Source organism: Dermochelys coriacea, chromosome 8 (genome assembly GCF_009764565.3).
Source record: "Dermochelys coriacea isolate rDerCor1 chromosome 8, rDerCor1.pri.v4, whole genome shotgun sequence".
Taxonomy (NCBI): domain Eukaryota; kingdom Metazoa; phylum Chordata; order Testudines; family Dermochelyidae; genus Dermochelys; species Dermochelys coriacea.
Window position 1 is genome coordinate 46251028 of NC_050075.1, and position 24594 is coordinate 46275621.

The 24594-nt window shown below is 45.6% G+C and overlaps 1 protein-coding gene and 1 long non-coding RNA gene across 6 annotated transcripts in view; both read left to right on the forward strand.

Moving 5' to 3' along the window:
- The window catches only part of LOC119860687 (vesicle-associated membrane protein 4), a 76759-nt gene that overhangs the window by 22147 nt on the left and 30018 nt on the right, over window positions 1-24594 (forward strand). For 3 of the 5 annotated variants that reach the window (XM_038414712.2, XM_043520400.1, XM_038414711.2), the window contains exons 6-8: window positions 2422-2501; window positions 6600-6651; window positions 12217-12829. In XM_038414712.2, the coding sequence (XP_038270640.1) occupies window positions 2422-2501; window positions 6600-6651; window positions 12217-12245 (161 nt within the window). In that variant the 3' untranslated portion in view covers window positions 12246-12829. Of the gene's footprint in view, window positions 1-2421; window positions 2502-6599; window positions 6652-12216; window positions 12830-24594 lie in introns of those variants that run through there. The other 2 variants (XM_043520398.1, XM_043520399.1) reach the window with 1 other exon arrangement.
- LOC122461283 lies at window positions 406-618 on the forward strand. Its single transcript, XR_006283174.1, has 3 exons — window positions 406-439; window positions 477-552; window positions 584-618. It is a non-coding gene; the product is annotated as an uncharacterized LOC122461283 (long non-coding RNA).

Sequence of the window (24594 nt, forward strand, 5' to 3'; positions counted from 1 at the left end):
TGGCAAAAAAATAAAAAAATCGGTGCACAATGTTTTAAAACTCTGCAAATTTTATTTGCCAAATAAATATGGAGGCTCCAGCATGGCATTGGGGAGCATAGGTCATTGGCTGCACAGAGGTGGAAGGTCACTCTGCAGCTCCCTCCGGGACATGGACTCAGTAGTGAGGCTGCACCCAACCTTTACACTGTAAGGACTTGGCCTGCCCCAGAAATACCTCAGCTCCCATTCTCATCTGTACCAGGTGTGGGCAGGCAGGCTCAGAAAGGTAGGCTCCAAAGGTGGAGGAGCTTTTAGTGTGGGGGGATCCTCTGTGGGCCAATCTGGGTGCGGGCAGCTCAATGGAGGATCTGGGTGTGGGGGGGCATCTGGGTACAACGGTAATGGGATTCTGCAGGGGGGTCCAGGTGAAGGTGGTTGGGGCTCAGCTGGGGTGTGTGTGTGTGTTTTGTGTGTGGGATAGAGCTTGGCAGGAGGGTCTGGGTGTGGGGAGTTCTGTGTGGGGGGTGTCCAGATGCTGAGGGAGTAGGTCTCAGTGGGGTGGGGATCCAGGTGAAGCTGGTTGGGGCTCTGTGGAGTGGAGGTGCAGGTGACTCATTGGGGTGGTCCAGGTGCAGGAGGGCTCAGCAGGTGGGGTTCTGGGCCGCTGAGGTTCGGCGGGAAGGTCTTGTATGAGGGGGTCTGGATGCATGGGGGTTGGGTGGATGGGGGAGCAGTTCCCCATATAGTGATCCCTCTCCCTGTAGCTGAGGAGTGATGGGCGCAGGAAGCAGAGTGGAAGGGAGGGAGTTTGCAGAGCTTCCTGCAGCCTGGGGAGAAATCTGGGGGTGGGTCTGACCCGACCCTGGATGCTGTGGAGGGGAAGAGGAAGTCCCATGCTCCCCCACCCAACTGGGGCTAGCAGCTGAGCCTGGCGCAGGGTAGGAGCCACCAGCAGGGCCTTCTCCAGTCCTGCACCACAGTGATTTACCTCTCTGCCGGCTGCCGTGGCACCCAAAATCCTGGGAGGGTTGCATGACTGCTCTTGTGGCTTCCCTTTGCTTCCTGTCAAAGTCATTTTTCTGCTTGGAAACAAAGAAATCTGGAGGGGACATGAATTCTGCACACATGCAGTGGCGCAGAATTCCTCCAGGAGTAAAGACTTGGAAGCATGCTGGTATTCAGCCTGTGTGCCATGCTCCGTATGTGATCTCACCAGAGCCCTATATAAAAACACTGTTATTGACTTGGGTCATGACTTGGGGCCAGATTTACTAAGATATTTAGGTGCCTAAAGATGCAGCTAGGTGCTTAAATATCTTTGTAAATCTGCCCTTGGTGCCTCTACATTGACTTTCATTGCCCTTAAATTGGAACTGTAAGTTCTTGTTTACCAGCTCTCCACCCCTACCCTTTCTCTGGGAAGACAGGAGTGTTGGAAGAGAACCTCCTTCCCCGGAATAGCTGTATTTCAGATTAGTATCCCCCCAATGTATTGGCTTTGCATTTTGCCAGCTTAAACTTCATTTTATTTGCTGTCCAGATGTTTAACCTCTGTAGGTTCCTTTGTATAGTTTTTCTGACCTTGCTGATGTTTGCAACACCTCCCCAGTTAGTATCATTTCCAGATAGTGGTAAGTCTCCATCCTGTCATAGCTGTTCTCTTCACATACCTTCTAGATTTCTATACCCGTCATCTGTTGCTGCCCTGAGCTGGTCACTTGCGGCAGCACTTTGCTTTTTTATTTATTTATTTTTTTTATTATTATTATTTTTAGTCCTACTGGATATTTCAACCTAAATGTAATTCTCCCTCTTTCAGCCTTTTGTGTTTTTAATCTGAAGGGTCCACTTGTAAAAGACTTGACTTCATATGTTATAATGTATTTGGGACCCTTACAAGTTACTGTGGAACCTCACTCATTCTTGTTCTGCTATTCTGCAGAGCTAACAATTCTCATTAAATGCTTGGCAATTTCACCTTGCTTTTCAGGAGAAAGGCATAATTGCAGAACACTACAATCAAGTCTTGTAGTGCTGATTTTCATTATTTTTAGTTTCTAGTTTACTTATGGTGTTGCCACAGTTATGCAAACTAACAGACCATTTTGTCTTCCTGTAGCCTTGATTTTTTTTCTTGTCTGGTCACTTACAATTTGTTAAATACATTCCCCATTTATAATAGTTCTCCTAGTCATTGTTTGGCAAAGTTCTACTGTGTTGCTAGTGAAATTCAGCATGTTGATGAAACGCAGCATGCTGAATTTCAATATAATTATGCAGAAGCACTTGGCAATTGTGTACATTCCCTGGTTGCCTAGTTTTATAGTTTAAAAATAAGTGAATTTGCAGAACCAGAGGCCTTTTTTCTGATGTGCTTGTGCTTCTGGACATGCCCGTGCTGCTGTGCCTTTAATTCTTTTCTTTCTCCACGTGATACAGAAAGTTTATCAGACAATGCAACAGCGTTCAGCAATCGATCCAAACAGCTTCGAAGACAGATGTGGTGGCGAGGGTGCAAGGTGAGTAAATGGAGAGGGGAAGGAGTGGATTTCTTAATGCATGTTCTTAAAACTTGGCCCTACTAAGAGTAACATGGGCAGGTTGCCAGAATCTGAGATTTTTATCTAGCTTATATGAAAATGGGGCATTTTGCAGCCACTCTTATCTTGAATCCAGAGCTGAGGCCACCAGAGACCATGAGTACCAGCATTGCTCTGTCTACTTCAAGCAGCCTTTGCTTGGTGAAGATGGGAGTGTTGTGTGTTTTGGGTAAGTTAATCTTCGCAGGCCTCAGCTCTGTATTGAAGGCCGTGCTTCTGCTATTCCTGTATTAATGTATTGTACTTACGCCTGTTGAAGCAACAGTAGCTGTGAGTATGTCTTTAGGAGAGACACAACTGGAGGATAGGAATCCCGGCCATGTTAGTAACAACTCCTCTTTATTCACAGGGGTATTATGTGGTCTACAAGAGTATTTTACAAAGGGCTTTAAAATCATCGGAGGAAAGGTGCTATGGAAGGGCAAAGAGGTAGTGCTAAGTAACAGCAATGCAAGGAGCAAACCCTTCAGCATTGTTACTAGAATATAATTAAAAAGAAAAGCAGTACTTGTGGCACCTTAGAGACTAACAAATTTATTAGAGCATAAGCTTTCGTGAGCTACAGCTCACTTCATCGGATGCATTTGGTGGAAAAAACAGAGGAGAGATTTATGTACACACACAGAGAACATGAAACAATGGGTTTATCATACACACTGTAAGGAGAGTGATCACTTAAGATAAGTCATCACCAGCAGCAAGGGGGGGGGAAAGAAAGAAAACCTTTCATGGTGACAAGCAAGGTAGGCTAATTCCAGCAGTTAACAAGAATATCAGAGGAACAGTGGGGGGTGGGGTGAGGGGGGAGAAATACCATGGGGAAATAGTTTTACTTTGTGTAATGACTCATCCATTCCCAGTCTCTATTCAAGCCTAAGTTAATTGTATCCAGTTTGCAAATTAATTCCAATTCAGCAGTCTCTCGTTGGAGTCTGTTTTTGAAGCTTTTTTGTTGAAGGATAGCCACTCTTAGGTCTGTAATCGAGTGACCAGAGAGATTGAAGTGTTCTCCAACTGGTTTTTGAATGTTATAATTCTTGACGTCTGATTTGTGTCCATTCATTCTTTTACGTAGAGACTGTCCAGTTTGGCCAATGTACATGGCAGAGGGGCATTGCTGGCACATGATGGCATATATCACATTGGTAGACGCGCAGGTGAAGGAGCCTCTGATAGTGTGGCTGATGTGATTAGGCCCTATGATATCCCCTGAATAGATATGTGGACAGTTGGCAACGGGCTTTGTTGCAAGGATAGGTTCCTTGGTTAGTGGTTCTGTTGTGTGGTGTGTGGTTGCTGGTGAGTATTTGCTTCAGATTGGGGGGCTGTCTGTAAGCAAGGACTGGCCTGTCTCCCAAGATCTGTGAGAGTGATGGGTTGGACACAAATCAGACGTCAAGAATTATAACATTCAAAAACCAGTTGGAGAACACTTCAATCTCTCCGGTCACTTGATTACAGACCTAAGAGTGGCTATCCTTCAACAAAAAAGCTTCAAAAACAGACTCCAATGAGAGACTGCTGAATTGGAATTAATTTGCAAACTGGATACAATTAACTTAGGCTTGAATAGAGACTGGGAATGGATGAGTCATTACACAAAGTAAAACTATTTCCCCATGTTATTTCTCCCCCCCACCCCACCCCCCACTGTTCTTCTGATATTCTTGTTAACTGCTGGAATTAGCCTACCTGCTTGTCACCATGAAAGGTTTTCCTCCTTCCTCCCCCTGCTGCTGGTGATGGCTTATCTTAAGTGATCACTCTCCTTACAGTGTGTATGATAAACCCATTGTTTCATGTTCTCTGTGTGTGTATATAAATCTCCCCACTGTATTTTCCACCAAATGCATCCGATGAAGTGAGCTGTAGCTCACGAAAGCTTATGCTCTAATAAATTTGTTAGTCTCTAAGGTGCCACAAGTACTGCTTTTCTTTTTGCGAATACAGACTAACACGGCTGCTACTCTGAAACCTGTTAGAATATAATTGTCTGAGCTCTCTGCCACTTTGCTCTGTAGTTGCCTTTCTAGATTTTCTTTGTACATCCTTAACTGAGATATCAAAATGCTGAGATTATTTTAAATTGAGGCAAGCTGAAATTTTGTACAAGACATTAACTGAACAATTAAAAATTACGGCTGTCAAGTGGTTAAAAAAATTAATTGCGATTAATTAATCGCGCTGTTAAACAATAATAGAATACCATTTATTTAAATTTTTTGGATGTTTTCTACATTTTCAAATATATTGATTTCAATTACAACACAATACAAAGTGTACAGTGCTCACTTTATATTTATTTTTGCTTACAAATATTTGCACTGTAAAAAACAAAAGAAATTGTATTTTTCAGTTCACCTAATACAAGTACTGTAGTGCAATAACTTTATCATGAAAATTGAACTTACAAATGTACAATTATGTACCAAAAAAACTGCAATCAAAAATAAAACAATGTAAAACTTAAGAGCCTACAAGTCTGCTCAGTCCTACTTCAGCCAATCACTCAGACAAACAAGTTTGTTTACAATTTGCAGAAGATAATGCTGCCCGCTTCTTGTTTACAATGTCATCTGAAAGTGAGAACAGGCTGTTGTAGCCAGCATTGCAAGATATTTATGTGCCAGATGCACTAAAGATTTATATGTCCCTTCAAGCTTCATCCACCATTCCAGGGGATATGCATTCATGCTAATGATGGGTTCTGCTCGATAATGATCCAAAGCAGTGGGTGTTCCTGGACTCTGCTGTTCTAAGGGAACAAACATTTGATAATAGAGGGCTCTTCAGTGTAGCAGACAAAGGTCTAACAAGGGCAATGGCTGGAGGTTAAAATTAGGGAAATTCAGACTGGAAATAAGGTGCATATTTTTAACTGAGGATAATTAACCTTTGGAACAACTTACCAAGGAGAGTGGTGGATTCTCCATCACTGGTAAATTTTAAAATCTAGATTGGATGCTTTTCTAAAAGATCTGATTTGGTTCAAACATGAATTAATTCAGGGAGGCCTTATGGCCTCTGTAATGCTGGAGGTCAGACCAGATGATCACAATGGCGCTCCTTCTGGTCTTAGAATCTATAAACTATGAACTAGTGGCTTTGTGTTCATCTGCAATGTAGAAGAAATTCCAATGCAGTGCAGAGTGCTTGGACGCCATTTAAAATGTGTAACTAATAATACAGTCTTGGCCCGTGAGTATCTACTAAACATGGTGTTTGTTTGTCTGGGCTGGCTGCACTTCCAGCTGAAAACGACAATCATCTCTGTTTTAGCAGCACATTGTGTTACATCTCCAGTTGTGTTGAGGATCCTCTAGTCCAGTTTCCATCGATGTGTAGCGCTAATGTCAATTGTTCCCACACACATGGCTGTAATTCAGTTGACCATCAGTGCCACTCTACAAATCAGACCCAGTCACCATCTCTGCTCTTTGAGATGGATAGCGGTGCAGTGCCCTGTACTTTCCCTCTGCAGAAAGCTTTGCTCCAAAGGTGATTCAGGATGACAGAGCAGAGGGAGAGCGTTTAACTCAGGCCAGAATTTTCAACCCTTTGCAAATCAGGCCACTGTTACTTGGGAGAGTGTTACTTTAGGTACTTAGGCTTGAAAAAATTTGGCCCCGGCGTTTGATGTATCAGGGAACACTTTTCTAGTGCCTGATAAATGTTGTATATGGTCACATCTATATACACTCTTGTGTTGATTTATTGTGTTGTTTTTTCCAGATCAGGTATGCAGCTTACCCCAAACTCCCCTCTTTCTTTCTGCCTTCTAAACCAAGAGACACCAGAGAGCTAGTGTAGGAATTGGTGTCAGCTAAAGTGATTTGTTTGAAATACGCTCCCTTCCATCTGGTCTGTGGAGTGGCATCAACAGTATTCTGGGATAGGGGAACAGATACCTTGTCCTGGATCTAAACAGGAAGGTGACTCATTTAATTTAGAACAAACCAAACATGCAGTCTCATGTCAGGAAGGTAATTCCTGCCTGTCTTTGCACTCCTCTTGCAGATGAAGGCCCTTGTAGCTTTGGTTGCTGTCATCCTCTTGCTTGTGATCACCAGTAAGTATTGACAACCCTTCACTGCATGGTTGGTGGGTGTTGTTTTTTTTTTTTTTTTTACATTGAAACATTTTGTTTGCTGTAAATAATGTTAAAATAGACACTTAAAACTTCCTTGCCATCCCATGTGACCTGATCAATAGCACTTGAGCAGAAATTGCCAGTGACCCCAAGTCTTGCTCCTTAGGGATGTTCAGTCACATGCAGCCAATATTTTAGCCAGAGACTCCCTTTGCCTGTGCTGAACCCCTGCCATGCTGGCATTACAGGCAAGTGTGTAGGAAATGTCTCGTTTAAGCAAAGACCTTCTAATAACCATTACCAAGGCAGGAGATGGAGTTGCACTTTCTCAACAAAAGAGAGACCCTATTCCTGGAAACTCGGCGTGTAGCACCGTGATCAGCTTGCATAGTCTGATGAAGGGAGATGGACTGAAGACCCAAAGGGTCTGGGGTATCATCTCTTAGAAAATGTTTGAAAATACCTGTAATCTATGGCAATTTGTCTATTCCGAGACAAAGCTCCCTTTAAAGGGGCTTGTATAATAATCTCTGGCACACAGTGTGGGCCAGTGGCTTGAGTATAGGACTGGGACTCAGAGCTGGGTTCTATTCTATATATATATTCTATATATATTCTATATATAGCCCTGCCACCGACCTTACTGTGTGATCTTGGGCAAGTCACTTCCCTCTCCGTGCCTTTGTTTCCCCTCCCACTCTTAGCCTGTCATGTCTATTTAGAGTGCAAGTTCCCTGTCCTGTGTGTTTTCTATAGCACGTAATGCAATGGGAGCTCTAGGTACTACAGTGACATAAACAATAACCAGAGAGAGCGCTCCTCTGAGGCAGAGAAATCATTCCACCCTTCCTTTGAGATGAATGGCTGAGTTTTAACAAGGGGCCCCCAGGAGGCCAGCACAACAGCAAGGCCCTTCCTGTGCTGCTGACCTTGGGAGAAAATTCTCCCATCCATGCAGAAGCAGTGGTACAGGTGTAGCTTTATGCAAGGCCCCGCCTTGGCAGTAAGCAAAAACCTGATATCCTTAGGGACTATCTCATCCTGCTGAAATGCACAATCAGGAAATGAAAGTTAGAGCCAACAGCTGGAATGGTAGCGACTGGAGTGACGTTGACGGACAGTCCCATCAGGTTTGGTTTGGGGAGTTGGAAATGGATGAAAAAGGCAGGGGGTCCTGTCCCTGTAGCATTTGCACAGGATGCAAACTGAATCCATTTGAACAAGGAAATAAATTTGCACTTGCGGTCCCGTGGTTGACTAAGGAAATCTGGTTCTTCTGCAAGGAGTGTCCATATGGGTACTACACCTTAGGTGCACATGCACCTTCCTAATCCAGGATCGGAAGTTTTCCGTTAACAGTGTCCATTTGGCCTGCACATACACTCTATACAATTTTGTGCTGCATGCTGAGGGTATATAGGGCTGTGCGGGAGCACCACTCTGACTTCCTTCTCTCCTGCCTTGGCCTGAGACCGAGCACTAGCATGTCCACCTCGTGCACATCTCTGTGTGTTTTGAAGTTATTTAGTTAATGTAGTGTTTCTAGTTAGGGTTAGTTGTTAATACAGAATTAGTTAAATAGGTGTGAGAGGTTTCAGTTTTTCCTCTCCCATTTTTTTTCCGGGGAACTTATTTGGCCTGTCAGGACCACACAATTAAGGATATTCTGCCAGGACACACACAATTAAGGAACTATCCAGGGGGCATGCCTGGCTCACCAGGTTTCAAATGCTGCGTCTCTTGTCAGTAGGCTATCCCGATCAGCGACAGCCTCTCTAAATGTATCTGTTGCTTGTGAGAATCCCATATCTCCCAGAAGTGTAACTATCGCCTGGCTCTAAAATCTAGAGCTCAGAAGAATGGGGAACCAAACTAAAGCTGCTGCAGGTGGAGCTTTCCCTTTGACTCGCTTCCAAGTCAGGTCTGGAAACATCCGCCCCATACATCTGTCTCCAGGCAGATCCAGTGCCCCTTCGACTTCAGCAAACATCTTGCCTAAGAGGGGGAAGATCTCAGGGGACTCGGGAAAGGCTCTGAAGAGGAGGAGCTTGGTCTCCCACCATGCAGCCAACTCCCAAGAAGTCCTGATCTTGTGCTAGGTCTACAGTGTCCGAGGTCTTGACTCTCGACTCGTACCAGAGAGGTGAAAGATTCCTCCTCCAGTACCAGTGGAGCAGGGACATCCCAGAGCACTTCAGAGAAACACGGCACTGGCAGGGCCCCAGTATCGGCTGCCTCCAGATCAGCACTGTCTGTTTCAAACTTACCAACGTGCCTTCCCATTTGGCTCTGTTGGTACTGACAAAATCAAAGTACACATCTTCAGCCCCGGTGCCTATGCACTGCAAGCCTACAGTACTGCCCAAGCCAACTGCTGCATCGGCACGGACCAATTCGGTACCACAGGTGTTTCATTACTTCAGCGACATGTCGGTGTTAGACGAACCAGTGTCCCTGCTCTTTATGGGTTCCAAAGGACTCTCAGTACCAAGATGCCAGTCTCTGGATGACCAGTGCTCCCTGGTACCACAGGATTCTCTACCCTTTTCTACTGGGCCCACTGGGGGACATTGCAGAGGATGAAGGAAACATTCAGTTTTCTCCTTATCAGTGCAGGAGTCCCTTCTGCCTCATTACTGGAACCCATACTTTGACAAAGCTCCTTGCCCATGCCTGGGATGGTGGGATCAGTCCTGGGTACCAACCCTTCTCCCATATGGGCCTCCCCATTGGCTGCTTAGCAGCTTAGCAGCAGCAATTTACTGAGCTCTGCCACACCAGGAAACTAGAGTACCACATCCTCCTCCACCAAACCCCCAACACAAGGAGGCCTTTGAGGACAGGAGGCTAGGGCGTACAAAAAGACTACCACTCAGGCCCCTGTTTTTTTCGTCTTCATCTCCAGTTGAGACAGACATGCCTCCACCATTGATGGCGATGCTGTTAGTCAATTCCAGGACCTTGTGAAGAGGGTGGTGGACACCCTCTAGATACTTTTTGAGGAAGTTACACTCACATCACAAGCTCCTGGATGTTCTGCAGTCGGGCGACGCTCACTTGGGTTGCACTACCCATTAATGAAGCACTCCTGGATCCAGCAAAGACTGTGTGGCAAACTCCTGCCACCATACTGCCAACTTGTAATGGGGCGGATAAAAAAATAAAATGTTCCCCGAAGGACTGGGAATTTTTGTTTTCCAACCCCCACTGGTGAAGGATGCTTGTAAACGAGCATGTCTCCTAGATGGTTCATTGGATTAGAATTCACCTGCTCAACAGTAATACAAGTATTATGAATTATAAGAACATAAGAATGGCCATACTGGATCAGACCAATGTTCCCATCTAGCTCAGTATCCTGTCTTCTGACACTGACTGGTGCCATGTGCTTCAGATGGAATGCACAGAACAGGGTAATTTATTGAGTGATCCATCTCCTGTTGTCCAGTCCCAGCTTCTGGCAGTTGGAGGTTTAGGGACACCCAGAGCATGGGGTTGCGTCCCTGACCATCTTGGCTAATAACCACTGATGGACCTATCTTCCAGGAACTTGCCTAAATCTTTTTTGAATCCAGTTATACTTTTGGCCTCCACAACATCCCCTGGCAATGAATTCCAGAGCGTTGTGTGAAGAAGTACTTCCTTTTGTTAGGTTTAAATCTGCTGCCTATTAATTTCATTGGGTTATATGAAGGGGGTAAATAATATTTCCTTGTTCATTTTCTCCACACTATTCATGACTTCGTAGACTTCTGTTATATCCCCTTAGTTGTCTCTCTTCTAAAATTAACAGTCCCAGTCTTTTTAATTTCTCCTTGTATGGAAGCTGTTCCACCCCCCAAATAATTTTTGTTGCCCTTCTTTGTACTTTTTCCAATTCTAATGTATCTTTTTTTTGTTGTTGTTATTGATGAGATGGGGCAACCAGATCTGAATGTGGTATACAAGGTGTGGGCATACCATGGATTTATATTGTGGCTTTATGATACTTTCTGTCTTATCTATCCCTTTCCCAATGATTCCTAACATTCTGTTAGCTTTTTTTGATTGTACTGTAGAAGTCTACTGTTTTTACTTCTGAACAGTAGAAGGGAGTCAACTCGAATTACTTACCTTCAGAAATGGAAGAGGTTTCAGCCACTGGTGTCACCATCCTTCCCTTGTGCCTGAATCTTCTCTACTGTCGGCCATCTTGGATTATTTGATGGATTTTAAAAAATTGGGTTTATCATTTATCCCAAAGCTTCATCTCACTGCGATATCAGCTTTTCATTCCCCACCAGAGGGGTTTCTATTTTTGCGCACCGTGTCCTTCAGATTTATTAAAGGTTTGGGGAATCTTTATCTCCAGGTTAAGGATCCTACTCGAATTTGGGATCTCAATCTGGTACTCTGATACCTTAAGGGACCTCCATTTGAACCTATGGCAACATGCTCCTTGCTTCACTTATCTATGAAGATGGCCTTTCTAGTAGCTATCGCATCAGCCCGTAGGGTTGGAGAAACTGGAACCTTGATGGCAGACCCCGCATTTACAATATTTTTCAAAGACAAGGTCTCCCTATGACCACACCCAAAGTTCTTACCTAAGGTGGTGTTGGATTTCCATCTTAACCAGTCTATTCATCAGCTGGTACCTTTTCCTAACCCACATAAATCTCAGCAGGGGACTTCCCTTCATACAGGAGATGTACAATGAGCATTGGCCTCCTATCTGGATTGGACCAAGCAACTTTGGAAATCACCTATACTTGTCTTCATTGCAGAAAGATCAAAGGGGTCCATGATCTCTTCACAGAGACTTTTGAGATGATCTCTGGGTGTGTTACCGCTTGCTATGATGCGGCTGGTGTTTTGTCACCCCAAAGGATAATACTACCATATCACAAACAAGTGCTACAGCATTACTCAGAAACATTCCTGTGTCTGAGATCTGCAGAGCTGCTAAGTGGACCTCAGTGCATGCCTCTTCTAAACACTATGCCTTGGTTCATGCCATCAGATCTGATGCAGTGCTTGGTTCTGCTATACTGTCTTCAGTCTTGGACTGGATTCTTAAGTCCCCTGCTCCTGGTGAGGATACTGCTCGGGAGTCACCTAATGGAGCATGCATTGGATGCCACTTGAAAAAGATAAAAAGGTTGCTCACCTTGTGCAATAACTCTGGTTCTTGGAGACATTTCCCTATGGGTGCTCCATTCCCACCCTTCTTCCCTTCCGTTTTTGTTGGACATTCAGATACAGAAGGAACTGAGGGTGGTACACCCATACAGCCCTATGCCGGAGCGCGGCACGAGCTTGTAGAGAGCGCATGTGTGGACTGAACGGACATTGCTAATAGAAAATCTCTGATCAAGGGCTTGCGAGGCGCATATGCACCAGAAGTGTGGAGCACCCATAGGTGGACACATCTCGAAGAACCACAGTTACTGCACAAGCCGAGTAACCTTTTCTTTTTCTCGTCTGCAGCTCTGACACTGATCGATGTTAGGTTTGTATATGTATGGTTTGAAAGACTTGTTTTGTTTTTTCCCTCTCTTACAGTACCTATCATCCTGAAATACCACACTTGACTTGATGGCTGGAGATGTCCGTGGAAGCGGCTCTGGGATGATAAAAACTGCTGTGTAATTTAAATGAAACATATGTATATAGCTGAGGTGATTTTTTTCAAGATGGCAAAAGAGGCAAGTAGCCAGTTCTAACTAGGGCATTCTGAGAACTGCCAAATGATCCTTTTTCACATACATTGATTTATAACAAGGTTGAATGCCCAATCCCTATTTTTTTGCTGTATTCCAGGAATCCCAGTTTGGAACTAGCTACTTGCTAATACATTTTATTTGTATATATAGTTAAGTAGTAATGAGGTTATTTATAATTTAAACACCGTTTCCTACCGCCAGCTGCCGAAGGTAGGAGCTCAATTGTTTCATGCAAGTGAAGGAGGGGGGAAGGTAGCATTATGTTAAAGGGAATCTAACCATTCTGTGAATAATTGCAAGGATGTCACTTTCTCATGGTTTTTTAAAAAAACATTTAGGTTCTGCAAACCAAGAGACTTTCTGTACTGTCATGGAGATGTGCAAGCTAAGTGTTTTCAGTATTGCTGCTTACAGCTGTGACTAAAGACATTCCACTAAACCTATTTTTGACTCTAAGTGTGGAACTCCTGGTCAATCTTTTGTGGCTTTCTGCGGGGGGGGGGGGGGAGGGAAATGCATCTTGTGATTTGCAAAATGCCAGAGCGTGACAGGAGGCAGGAGAAGATTTGAAAAACATGCTGGTTTGCCTTCTGTAGTGGGGGTCTAAGTACTGAAAGTGGTCATAGGTTATCAGGAATCCACAGGAGATCAGCTTTCTACTGTCTTATTACACCAAAGCTAGATCAATGATTTTTAAATATGATCAGTTTGATGCCCTGGTGACTGAAGAACTGCATTAGAAATGTGCCTGCATTTATGTTACTTTTAACTTGACTGAAGGAACATGTCCTCTCCTTGGGCACATAGGCATGGGAACTAGAGATGTAATCCTAACCCTAAGCTGTAGCACCCCCAGGTTTTACGCAGGGCTCTGCTTCCAGCCCTGCATCCAGGGCTCCACAACCACACCCAGCCTTGGCCCCCTTACCTCTGTCCACATCCCCTCGTCCAGGAACCATGGCCCAGCTCTAGGGAGCAGCGGGGGGCGTGGACAGATGTCATCCCCACTCTAAAAGTTCCAGCACCAGTTCCTGGAAACATGCAAAGTCTCTTTAACTGCTGGATAGGCAATCCATGATTCTCAGAGCTAATGTGCATATTTACCTTCCCGCTGTTTCATCTGTACAGGGATGCAAAAGTCACAGCCACCCCTCCTCTCCCTAAAAATCTTAAACATGGTGTGTAATGGCAAAGAGGAATGTGTACATAGAAAGCTGAATGTAGGAGGGGCTCAGAGGAACATGTTAGTTCTCCAGTGCCGCTGTTGAGAAAGGGCCGCTGTAAGATGGACAGAGATGTAAATTTGAAAAGGGTAGATTAAAGTCAGCTGCAAAGTGAGGCAATAAGGGCTGTAGTAGCAGGTGCTAGGACCTGCAGAGCTCAGCCCATATATAAGAGCTGTTTGTTTCCCTCACTATTGTTCTTCCACTCCCCTACTGCTGTCAAAGCTATAGATGTGTGTTCTAGCTACCCATTAGTAATCACATCAGTTAGACTATCCTATCAAATCTCAGAGAACCAGTCCAGCAGGAAAAGGACTCTGGCTTTAGCTGAAAGAGCCAGCTATTGGTCCAGTGGAGTTTTCATAGCAGAGGACTGAAGCTGTGGAAGACCCTACTGCTTGAATTATGATTTTTTTTTAGAATACCTCTTCAGCCTGCAGTTACCCAGGGGCAAACTATATGCTTTGCTATATGAATTCTCTAACTCCTAAGGTATGTGAGGCTGCCAGACTGCAGTGAGTTTGTGACCAAACAGGTTTTCATAGATGACATGGCTGCTGCCAGGTACTGGTCCTCCAGCATATGTACCATGGAACGCAGAACACTACATCATCCTTGGCAAAAGCCTGGCCCAGCAAACAATGGGCAGACAGCATTCTGTGTGAGGAAAGTAGGAATGTCAGAGGTGACCAAGCCTGATCTCTGACTGCCCTACTGTCGTGACAGAAAACCTGCAGTCCTGCTACAAGCTCCTGGGCCATATCTCATCTTCCGCACAAGTGTGGTAATAATGCCCAGAATCTTCAAGATCCCTGCTCCTGCTGAGCAGCTCAGACTGAAAGAAGATGAGTGAGACGAGGTCCTGACTGATGATCTGAAGCTCATGGCAGGCTACTGTAGTCAATGGCACCTGTAGCTGAGCTTTTCCAAGACAATTTCTAGCATATTTGATTTGTATAATGCAAGCACAAGCTACGAGTTAAAGATTTTCTTAAATGGCTCACGCCTGCAGAACAACCAAAACCTGGTTTACCTCCACCCCACATTGGATACATTGTTGACATCCCACAGCCACTTGAAGAAGACAGCAGCCAAAGTTAGTGCCACAGGTGAGTTGGAGGTGTGGTTGGGGCATTTAAAATAAAAATTCTTGCAGACTTCCTGTGGACTCAGGACTGTGACCATCAGCTGAGGCAGCAGCAAGAATGCTCTCCTCCAACCTGCAGTGTCAGCTGGTGCCGGTCCCTCTGGGAAGGTAGAAAAATGATTGGCTATAAGACTTCCTACTATCCTATCCTGGTTGGCACATAAGGAGATTTCACTAGTAGATGCCACACCAGTCCTTGTTAAGCCTGGGAGAGACTGTACTATGCCAGTACTGTAGTTTTAGTTGGAGGCACTTTCATAAGCCCCTATTTTCAGGCACTTCACAGCTTTTCCTTCTACCCGTCTGAAGAGTTGCCCTTCAAGCTGACTCCTCCTGGTTATTCTGGGCTCTGAAGTCAGTGTTCTGAGAAATTGTAATCTGTTTGCTTGAACTTTTGTGATCAAAACATGACAGTGCTTTTCAGGCTTCAGGAAATTTCAGCTGCCTCCTTTTTCCTTTGATAACCAAAGCCATCATTGCTCCTGGGTGGGACATAGTCCTCTTAAGAGTACTTTTCAACCATCTGAAGACCCTCAGTTGAGAGATGAGTGCTAAGTGATGGGCCTTGTGAGAATTCTCACTCTATTCTTGATTTTTCAAAGAGCAGGGCTTGCCAGATAGATGTATCTCTACGCACTTATACAAACAGGAGTGAAAAGGATGCATCATGGAGAAACCAGAGCCAGGAGGTCAAGACTACAGGGGAAGTTTCACTTTCACAGTCTCCTGCTACACCATACATCTGGTGCTAGATTACTGTGATGGTAGTCAAACAAAATGTGCTGCCTAAAAATAAGAACAGCATATTAATAGCAAAAATGCTGTCCACTCCTCACACACAACTCCAGCCTCTACGAGAGAGCAGCTCACTCCCCAAAAGTGGTGAAAAATAACACGGCATGGTCACGTTACAGATCACAAAACCCATTTGCTCAGGTCATACAGAAAGAGATGGCTTTTTTTAAACTGCCAATCCTGCAAACTTAGCCTGGGATCTAAAAGTCAAGCTGGGGTTTTTCCGCTTCTTATGCATAAACAGTTACAGAAATCGTGCTTTGAAATGGAAGGAATAAAAACCTCTTGCTTCACAGCTTCAGCCATTCCCACTAGAAGGGATTAAGATGAAACCTTCCTGAGTGAAGAGTATTCTACATCTGCCTTTCACCAGATTCTTTTTGCTTCTTCTGAAGCATCTGAGATAAAACTGGATTAGATGGACCATGGGTCTGAGCAATTCCTACGCTGCACCTGTGCAACTGCAGTGTGTATTCACTGGGTTTGCATGGGTGTAATCAAAGGTAGACTTTTCTCTTGCCCCATTGGATTTTAGTTAGTTTTGCTGATGTCTAAGTAAGTATTCAGGTCCTTCTCTCAGGGCTGTATGAATGGGAGTGAAAATGAATCTGTCGCTCTGGGAAGCTTATGTGACACTGAATTCAAACAGAGAACAGATCTGAATTTAAAAAAAATTACTTATGAAGTTCATTTGATACTCCTGAGGGAATTCTGCACCAAAAAATAAAAATTCTGCATACAATATTTTAAAATTCTGCATATTTTATTTGTCAATAAATAAATGTGGAGGCTCCAGCATGGCAATGGAGATCACCCTCAATTCCCCCTTGCCCAGCACATGGACTCAGCAGTGAGGCTGCACCCAACCCTGACCTAGCACAAGGGCCACGCCTGTCCCAGAAACATCCCTGGGCCCTGCCCCTCTGCACCAGGTGCACTGTGATAGCGAGCAAGAGGGATAGTCTTGCATTCATGCCCAGCCCTGGCCCCCAATCCAGGTGTGGGGCAGGCAGGCTCAGCCTGGCAGGATCCAAGTGTGGAGGGGCTTAGTGTGGGGAGATCCAGATGTGGGGTGAGAGGGTTCTGTGTGGGGCAATTTGGGTGTGGGTGGCTCAGTGGGGGGTCTGGGTGTGGAGGGGCTCTGGATGCACAGGGGCTCATTGGGTGGGGTCCGTGTGCAGGTGGTTGGGGCTCGGCAGGGAGGTCTGGGTCTGGGGGGCTCGGCAGGGGGTCCCAATGCTGGGGGAGTGGGGCTTTGTGGGGTGGGGGTCTGGGTGCAGGTGGTGGAGGGCAGGGTGCTCATCGGGGAGGTCCAGGTGTGGGAGGGTGGAACTTGTCAGGGTTTGAGTGTGGGGGGGCTCAATGGGAATGGTCTGGATGCGGGGGGGAGGGGCTCAGTGGGGGGTGATCTGGGTGCAGATGTGGGGGTCCGGATGCATGGGAGGTGGGGCTCAGCTCGGGGATCTGGGTGCAGGGGATGAAGCTCAGCAGGGATATCTTTAGGGTGTTTTAGGATCCAAGATAATTTTTAGGAATTATTCTTGGAAGTATAGTTAGCTATGCATTAACCTCCCTTTAAAAGTCATTACTTCCTGGTGCTACAGTAACCTGATTAAGGTTTAATGTACAATCCTAGTCCATAGTCAAACTCAGGGTTCAGATGGGGAATGCGTGAGAATAGAAAGCCTTCTATTATCTACACAGCCCATAGCCCTCTCCGTGCTTGTGGCCTTGGAAAAGGGCCTCTTCTTAGGTTCCTGATCTCAGTCCTGGACCCACTTCTTCTCTCACTTCCCATGTAAGTGTAGCCCATTGTTCTCAGGGAGTCATGTTGATTTTATACTGGTGAAGGTAAGGGCAGAATCGGGCTCACGTGACTGTGCTTTCCAACATGGCCAGTGTTGGTACTTCTAGCAGAGACATCCTTGTTAAACTGAGCCGCCTATGTGAATACTACAGCAAGCATCACTGACCTGGCTCTGAAGTGCAGCAGTTCAAAGAAAGTAAGTTACCTAAAAGCAGCTGTCTTGTCTAGAAGCTTTTGCCTGCCTCCTGCAAGTTTTAGCCACTCCTGTTTATGGGCCTGGAAGCCCACTCACTTCTAATCTAGCAACAACTATGTTTTGTGGGAATGAGAGAGCCCTGCTCAGTCCATAGCTGTTTGAGGGCATCATTCCTGGGTCAACACACTCCACTGAATCTTCTTCTTGCACTTGGTTGGATTAGGTCAGTATTTTTTTTTCTGTGTACAAAACTAACTTGCGTCTCTGTATTGGCCTCCACTAAACTTTTGTCCTCTTCCAGTTTTAATTTACATTGTTTTCCTGTAAAAACAATTTTTTTTCCACTTCAGTAGAATCCTTTGAGCTAAGGAGTGACAGTCCATTGAGCGGGGGTAGCTGGATACAAAAATAGGTATGAATTTCTCCTTCAATTAGTTTCGGGGCTGGACAAAGCTGGTTATATAAAGGCTCGTTATTTCTCTGTCTGGTAAATCTTTGCCTGCAACTCATTCCTGGAATGAATTTTCTATTAGCATTTCAGTTACTACTGGCTCCCTGCTGTGTGGGGGAGGAACGATGGTTGGGCAGGGGATACCATGTTCAATTCCCTGCTTTGCCACAGACTTCCCGTATGACCATGGGCAAGTCACTTAGTCTCTTTGTGCCTCTGTTTCCCCTTATCTGTACAATGGGATGCTAATGCATCCCTGCCTCCCAAAGGTCGCAGAGAGGAGATGGGGCACAGTTGGAAGAAAGCCTGCCCATTGAAATGTCATAAAATGACACCCCCCATGGCTGGGCCAGTCACATGATATATAGAGCCTTGTTGAGGAACATACCGACAGTCAGTGACATGTTTAGAATCCTGGTTGGTAGAGAGGGGCAGAAACTCTTTCAGTGAGGCTCTTTCCTGTGCAAGGGGAGGTGGTACATCATTTTAATATGGCTAAATGTAAATATCTACGTCTAGGAAAAAAGAATGTAGGTCATATGTGCAGGATGGGGGACTCTATCCTGGGAAACGGTGACTCCTGAAAAAGATTTCGGGGGCATGGTGGATAATCAGCTGAACATGAGCTCCCAGTGTGACACTGGCCAAAGGGCTCATGCAATCCTTGGATGCATCAACAGGGTAATCTCGATTATGAAAAGAGAGGTTATTTTACCTCTGTATTTGGCCCTGCTGCAAATGGAATCCTGTGTCCAGTTCTGGTGTTCACAGTTCAAGGGGATGATGATAAATTGGTGAGGGGTTAGAGAAGAGCCACAAGAATGATTAAAGGAAAACGTGCTTCACAAGACAAGCTATTGTGCTTAACAAAGGTTTAGAGGTGACTGGTTCACAGTCTAAGTGTCCCCATAGAGAAAACATTTTTAGCAATGGGCTCCTCTGTCTAGCAGACAAAGGTATCACAAGCTCCAGTGGCTGGAAGCTGACGCTAGACAAATTCAGATTGGAAATAAAAATTCATGCTTTAACACTGAGGGTAATTAACCACTGGGACAACTTACCAAGGGTAGATTCTCCATCTCTGGCAATTTGTAAATCAAGACTGGATGCTTTTCTAAAGGATCTGCTGTAGGCATTACTGTGGGGCAGTTCTCTGGCCTGTGTTGTCCAGGAGGTCAGGCTAGATGATCAGAGTGGACCCTTCTGGCCTTGAAATATATATATTCCCATTTCAGTTAACACAGTAGCCAGTTATTCAGAAAAACTCTCCTGAATTAGATGACTTCACATAGGGCTGGCTAGACTGGGTCAGACACATGCTTCAGCAAGTCCAGGATCCTGTCTCTGACTACGGTCAGCACCAGATACTTCCGGGAAAGCTGCAGGAAACCCTGCACTAGGCAGATGTGAGATAATCTGCTATGAGTCCGGTCTCATCCTAATCCCTGTAGTTCTAGAATGGTTTAAATCCTCGTTCTACACATGGCATGGAGATCATTCCTGGAATCCTTGCAGACCATGTGTTTAATTTAACACCCGTTGATATTTGTTGGCCTCCAGCTCTGGTGTTGCATTTAATTGTAGAAGCTTTAAAGTTCGCCTTATATTATTATTCAGGAGAAGTACACTTCTTCATTTTCTAATGTCTCCCTAACTTCACAAAGGAAGCATCAGCGAGAAGAGTAGGCTGGAGCAGAAACCATGTTAATTACATTAAATCTAGCCTACTCGTTTAGCTTCAGACAGTTCCTCAGGTCAAAGATTTCCATTACTTTTGTGTATGTTGTCTGGTAGTTATCCCTTTCCATGTTATCAAGCTCTATAGTTCATAAACTTGTTTGTTTAAAAACCTACACTGGGATCCTCAAGGGTACATGGGCACTTAACTCCCCCTGATTTCTAGGCTCTTTGAGGATCTGGTGAATACATCAAAAACACTCACTGAGGCAAGTATTTGCAGAAAATCTGTCTGCATAATTGAAAACCACAGCAGATTATCCAGTCATTTGCCACATACCACACCAAAAATTATGGCAGGGTTGGCCATCAAAACACTACTCAAACCCCGAAGTTTAGATCACTGCCTCGTTCCACTCACTGAAAGATGGAAGAGTCACCTCATTAGCCACAGATTGTGTAAAGGCACCATAGTTTTTCTTCATACTCTTCTTGCTGTCCCTTCCATCCATTGGAAGCTGAACAAGAAAACAGATTCAATCTCCTCTACTGGCAAAGCGGTCAGCCCTTCAGCTTCTTCATAGGCTTTAGAGAGACCTTCACCAGACTGGAGTCTTTCCCCATTTCTCTCTCTTTTTTAGGATAACATATGTTTAAATGGCACCTTCCTGCCTAGGTTCTCAAGTCCACTTTACAAACCCACCTGAATTAAGCCCCATGTCGTTCCTGGGAGGCTAGTATTTATTCCTGTTTTACAAAATTCTGTGCTAGAATTTTAATATGCATTCTTTGACTGCTGAATGATTGCCAATGACCTGTAGCATAGACATGGCCAGAGAGCAAGTGATTTTTCCCGTGGTCATGTAGCATATCAGTGGCAAAATAGGAATTAGAACCCAGCTCTTATTTCAAATCCTGTGCTCTGGTCATTACAACTTGCTCCCTCTCCTTCCATGGGGTCATCCCATAAGAAGCTCAGTGCCTCCAGATACAGCTGACAAGATGCTCAAATCTCACAAGCTGGCCAAGAAACAATCAAACAGCTTTCTGGGTTTTCAGCTATAAAAACTCCATAACACCAAATTGAGACTGGTGGGTCTGCATGAGCCCCTGAAGAATTTTGGCCACTCCTACCCCCAAGGACAGGAGTAGCAGGATGGAGCATGTGGCGGCTCCTATGCTGGCTGTTGTGCCACCTACCTAGTTTAACTGCTGCTCCTGGCACCTTCTGTCAGCCCTTCTTACCCATGGTCAGGGCAGAGTCTTCCCAGGGTGCTCTGCCTTCCTGGGCACTGCCCCTGTTGTTCACCTGCAATGCTCTGTAGCCATGGGATCTCCTGCTTTCCACTCAGTCAGCAGGCCCTTTATTCCAGATGTGGCTTTGTGAAGTCTGGTGATCAACAATGAGCACTATCATTTGTCACAGCTTCGCTTTTGTTGCTTCATGTCGAGAAGGGAGAGTTCCAGTGGATGGGATTGCCAAAGGAGACAGTAAAGGTGTGTAATTGTGTCTCTCAGCTGATAGTATTCTGGTGGGATTCCTTTTCAAAAAAGCCCCCATTGCTCTGCATTGGCAGCCACATCTGCCCACATACCATCTCCGACACAAAACAGTCAGCCAACAACCATCCCACCTGACCCCAAGCAGAGCTCTCGCCCCAGCAGAGCCAGGGAGCCATGAAGTCCAATAGAGCCCTCACTACTGCTATCTATTTTAGGGGGAAGGTGATCTGACACCATGGTGATGGGCAGCAGTATAAAACAATAGGATAGTTTGGATTTTTTGCTCTCTCACTAACCTCCCGCTGGCATTTGGGCCTCTCTTTGTATTAAGCTGGCACTGAATTTTTGCACCTTGTTTTGTTTTTCCCAGGCACGCAGACCATTGTTTATCGACTGGCTTAGTTCGGGAGGTTTTCTTCTCCGTTCAATCATGAACTGACTGGCATGTTCCAGGCGAATGAATTAAAGCTAGGGAGGTGCTATGCCATCACCTATAAGAAACCTGCCACTCCCTTGTCTTCTCCTTCCCCTCCCCACACGCTGCTGCCTTTAGAGGCCAAAATTTGTGGAGCTGGAGGAGTTCTGTCAGCTTGATGGCTCCAGCGGGATGCTATTCAGAGATACAGAATCACACTCGCAACTCCCCCTTCCCCCATGCATCTACCTGGGAGGAGTTGGCTTTGATTACATTTTCAGATGACAAAGTTTGGATTTTTCCCCTCCTTCCCAAACTATTCAGCAAGTGTTGCTTCCGCACCCATGGCAGCAGGCTTTAGCCAATGGCCCTGCGGTGTACCCCGCAGCCTCAGACCGTTACATATAAATCAAAATAGTTTTAGAAACACGTGAAGGCTGGAAGCAACCAACACGAGCCAAGGAATTGTTAAGTCACAACTCTCTCCCCAATGTCCACTGAGGCCCTAGCCAAGTGATCTGCTTTGCTCTGGGCAGGTTGTGGTCCCAGCCGTCCTGTTGGCTGGGGGTTGAGTTGTTTCAACTAAGCCTGTTTTGCGTAGCGCCTGAGCTGCTCTCACCAAGTGCAATAGAAACATTCCCACAAAATCGCACCAACCCGTTGACACGAATGGAAGAGCAGCTGCAGGCAACTGCAGCCCTGCCAGTGCCTGGCTCATTCAGACATAGGCTCAATAGAGCGTCCAAAGGCAGGCTCTGTGGATAATGAGTGTGTTTGAAACACAGGCACTGTACACATTTATGCCATTAAGGGGACTCATCACTGCATCTTGCCTTGTGCCGGGGGAGGAGGCGGACAGCACCTGCTTTGCATTAGCCCTTCCGGCAGCACATTGCAGAAATACGGTGCCCAGGGTGAAACGTAACAGGAGTGGACAGTAGCGAGCAAGGTTGTGTGGGCCAGCAGACAGGGCTCAGGAGAGCTAGAGGCTAGTCCTAGCTCTGCTGCCCTTACAAACAAGGCCCAGAACCCATATGTGGTGGTGATGCCCATTCTCTGCCAGGAGCGGCAGACAGCATCAAGGAGTCCCTTCTGAAAACTAGCCTCTGTCGCCCAAGTCCTCGAAGTATTTAGGCCCCTAATGCCCAATGATTTCAATAGGAGTTAGGCACCTACATTCCTTTGAGGAGTGGGGCCTAGGCAACTATAAAAGTTGAGGAAATCAAAGTTAATGGACTACTTGAAAACTGAGGGCTCGGTTGATTGATGGCTCTGTCCCATTCAGTCAGAAAGGAATGACACCTCCCGCTGGGGTATTTAGATAAGGCAGCTGCAATATGCTGTACGAATAATTAGGGCAAAATCCAGCTAGTTAATGTTTGGCAGTCGCAGGCCCGAGCCCTAAAAACGCTACATCACTAACAATCCTACAGGCTCCAACTACTTCTCTGCAGGAGGCTTAGGATTCAAACAGCTGCGATACAAGCTTAGGGAGGGATGGTGCCATAATAGCAAATGCCCGGTGGATTTTTGTATACAATAACATCGCACAATAAAGTGCAAAGGGCACCTCCACCAATTCAGTCATTACAAAGGCGTGGCCAGTAACGAAATCCAGTACCAGTCTGCTTTTAATGCTGGAAGAAGAAGTTGCCAGTGTGGTGAATGCTCAGGGAGAGCCAGCATAGCCAGCCAGCCAGCCAGGAGGTACTTATCGGCATTATAACATATTGCTTCCTTCTGCCTCCACAAATCCTCCCATAACTGGCCTGCATAGCTGAAGGCTAAGGCGGCTCATCATGAGCTACAGGCTTTGGGGAATGTTTATTTAGAAAGGGGGCTAAAGGATTGAATGGCTTATTGGGGGCAGGAAGTCGCTTTAGAAGCGGAGATCTCATATACAGCCACCTCTCCGTGTGCCATCCCCACCAAGGGCATTGCAATGTAGTTGCAGCGTGTTTACAGACCTATCTTTATACAGAACTTGCAGGATGGTACGGATGTGGGAATGGCTGTTGTTTCAAATAGGGTGTACCTGTTTCCTACACTCATTTGGTTTGATTATTCATTTGAGTTGGCTGGACTTTTCTGTCAAAATACGTTTTTCAATGGAAAATGGGATTTCCACACAACTGAATTTTTCCACAGGAAAAAGTTGATTAGACCAAAATTTTTCCAGTGGAAAACTGAAATGATGCTTTTGTGGGGTGGAGGGGGAGAACAGGGCAACTCTAAATGTTTGTTTGAAAAACAAAATCAAACTAGATCCACTTAGCTGCCATGGTGCCTCATGGGACTTGTAGTTCGAGTGTGCTGGGTTGCCTGCATGGATTACATTTCCTATGATGCATTGTGGTCTGCCCTCTGGCTCAGCCACCCCAGTGCATCATGGGAGTTCCAGGGCTGCAGTGCGTGAGTACCCCTTTATGCTCTGCTTTGCACATGGTAAGACAGTTCCTGACTCAAAGAATTTCTAATCTAAGACAACAAGACGGAGCTAAGAGTGGGCAGAAGGAAGTGTTGTTATCCCCATAGTACAGCTGGGGAACTGAGGCATACAATGCTTAAGGCCAGCTTTTCAAAAAGAGGTCAGCACCCATTGTGCAGAGCCCCTTTGAAAATCGCATTGCCCATGATCACAGAGCACGTTGGTGGCAGCACTGGAAAGCAAACACATCCCTCCTGAGGTCCAATCCAGTTCCACACGACACTCCCTTTCGACACGGCTACAAAATGAGGAATAGCTGGCTGGGCAGCAGAACTGCTGGAAAGGCTCTGGGATTACAAATTGAATACGAGGCTACGGTGTGATGTAATTGCAAAACCAAAAGGTACCAGCATTCTGGGGTGTACTAGCAGGACTGTCATACGTAAAACTGGGGAAGTAATTGTCCCGTTCTACTCAGTACTGGGGAGGCCTCAGTTGGTGTACTGTGTCCAGTTCTGGGTGCCACACTTTAAGAGAGATGTGGACAAGTGGAGAGAGTCCAGAGGAGAGCAACA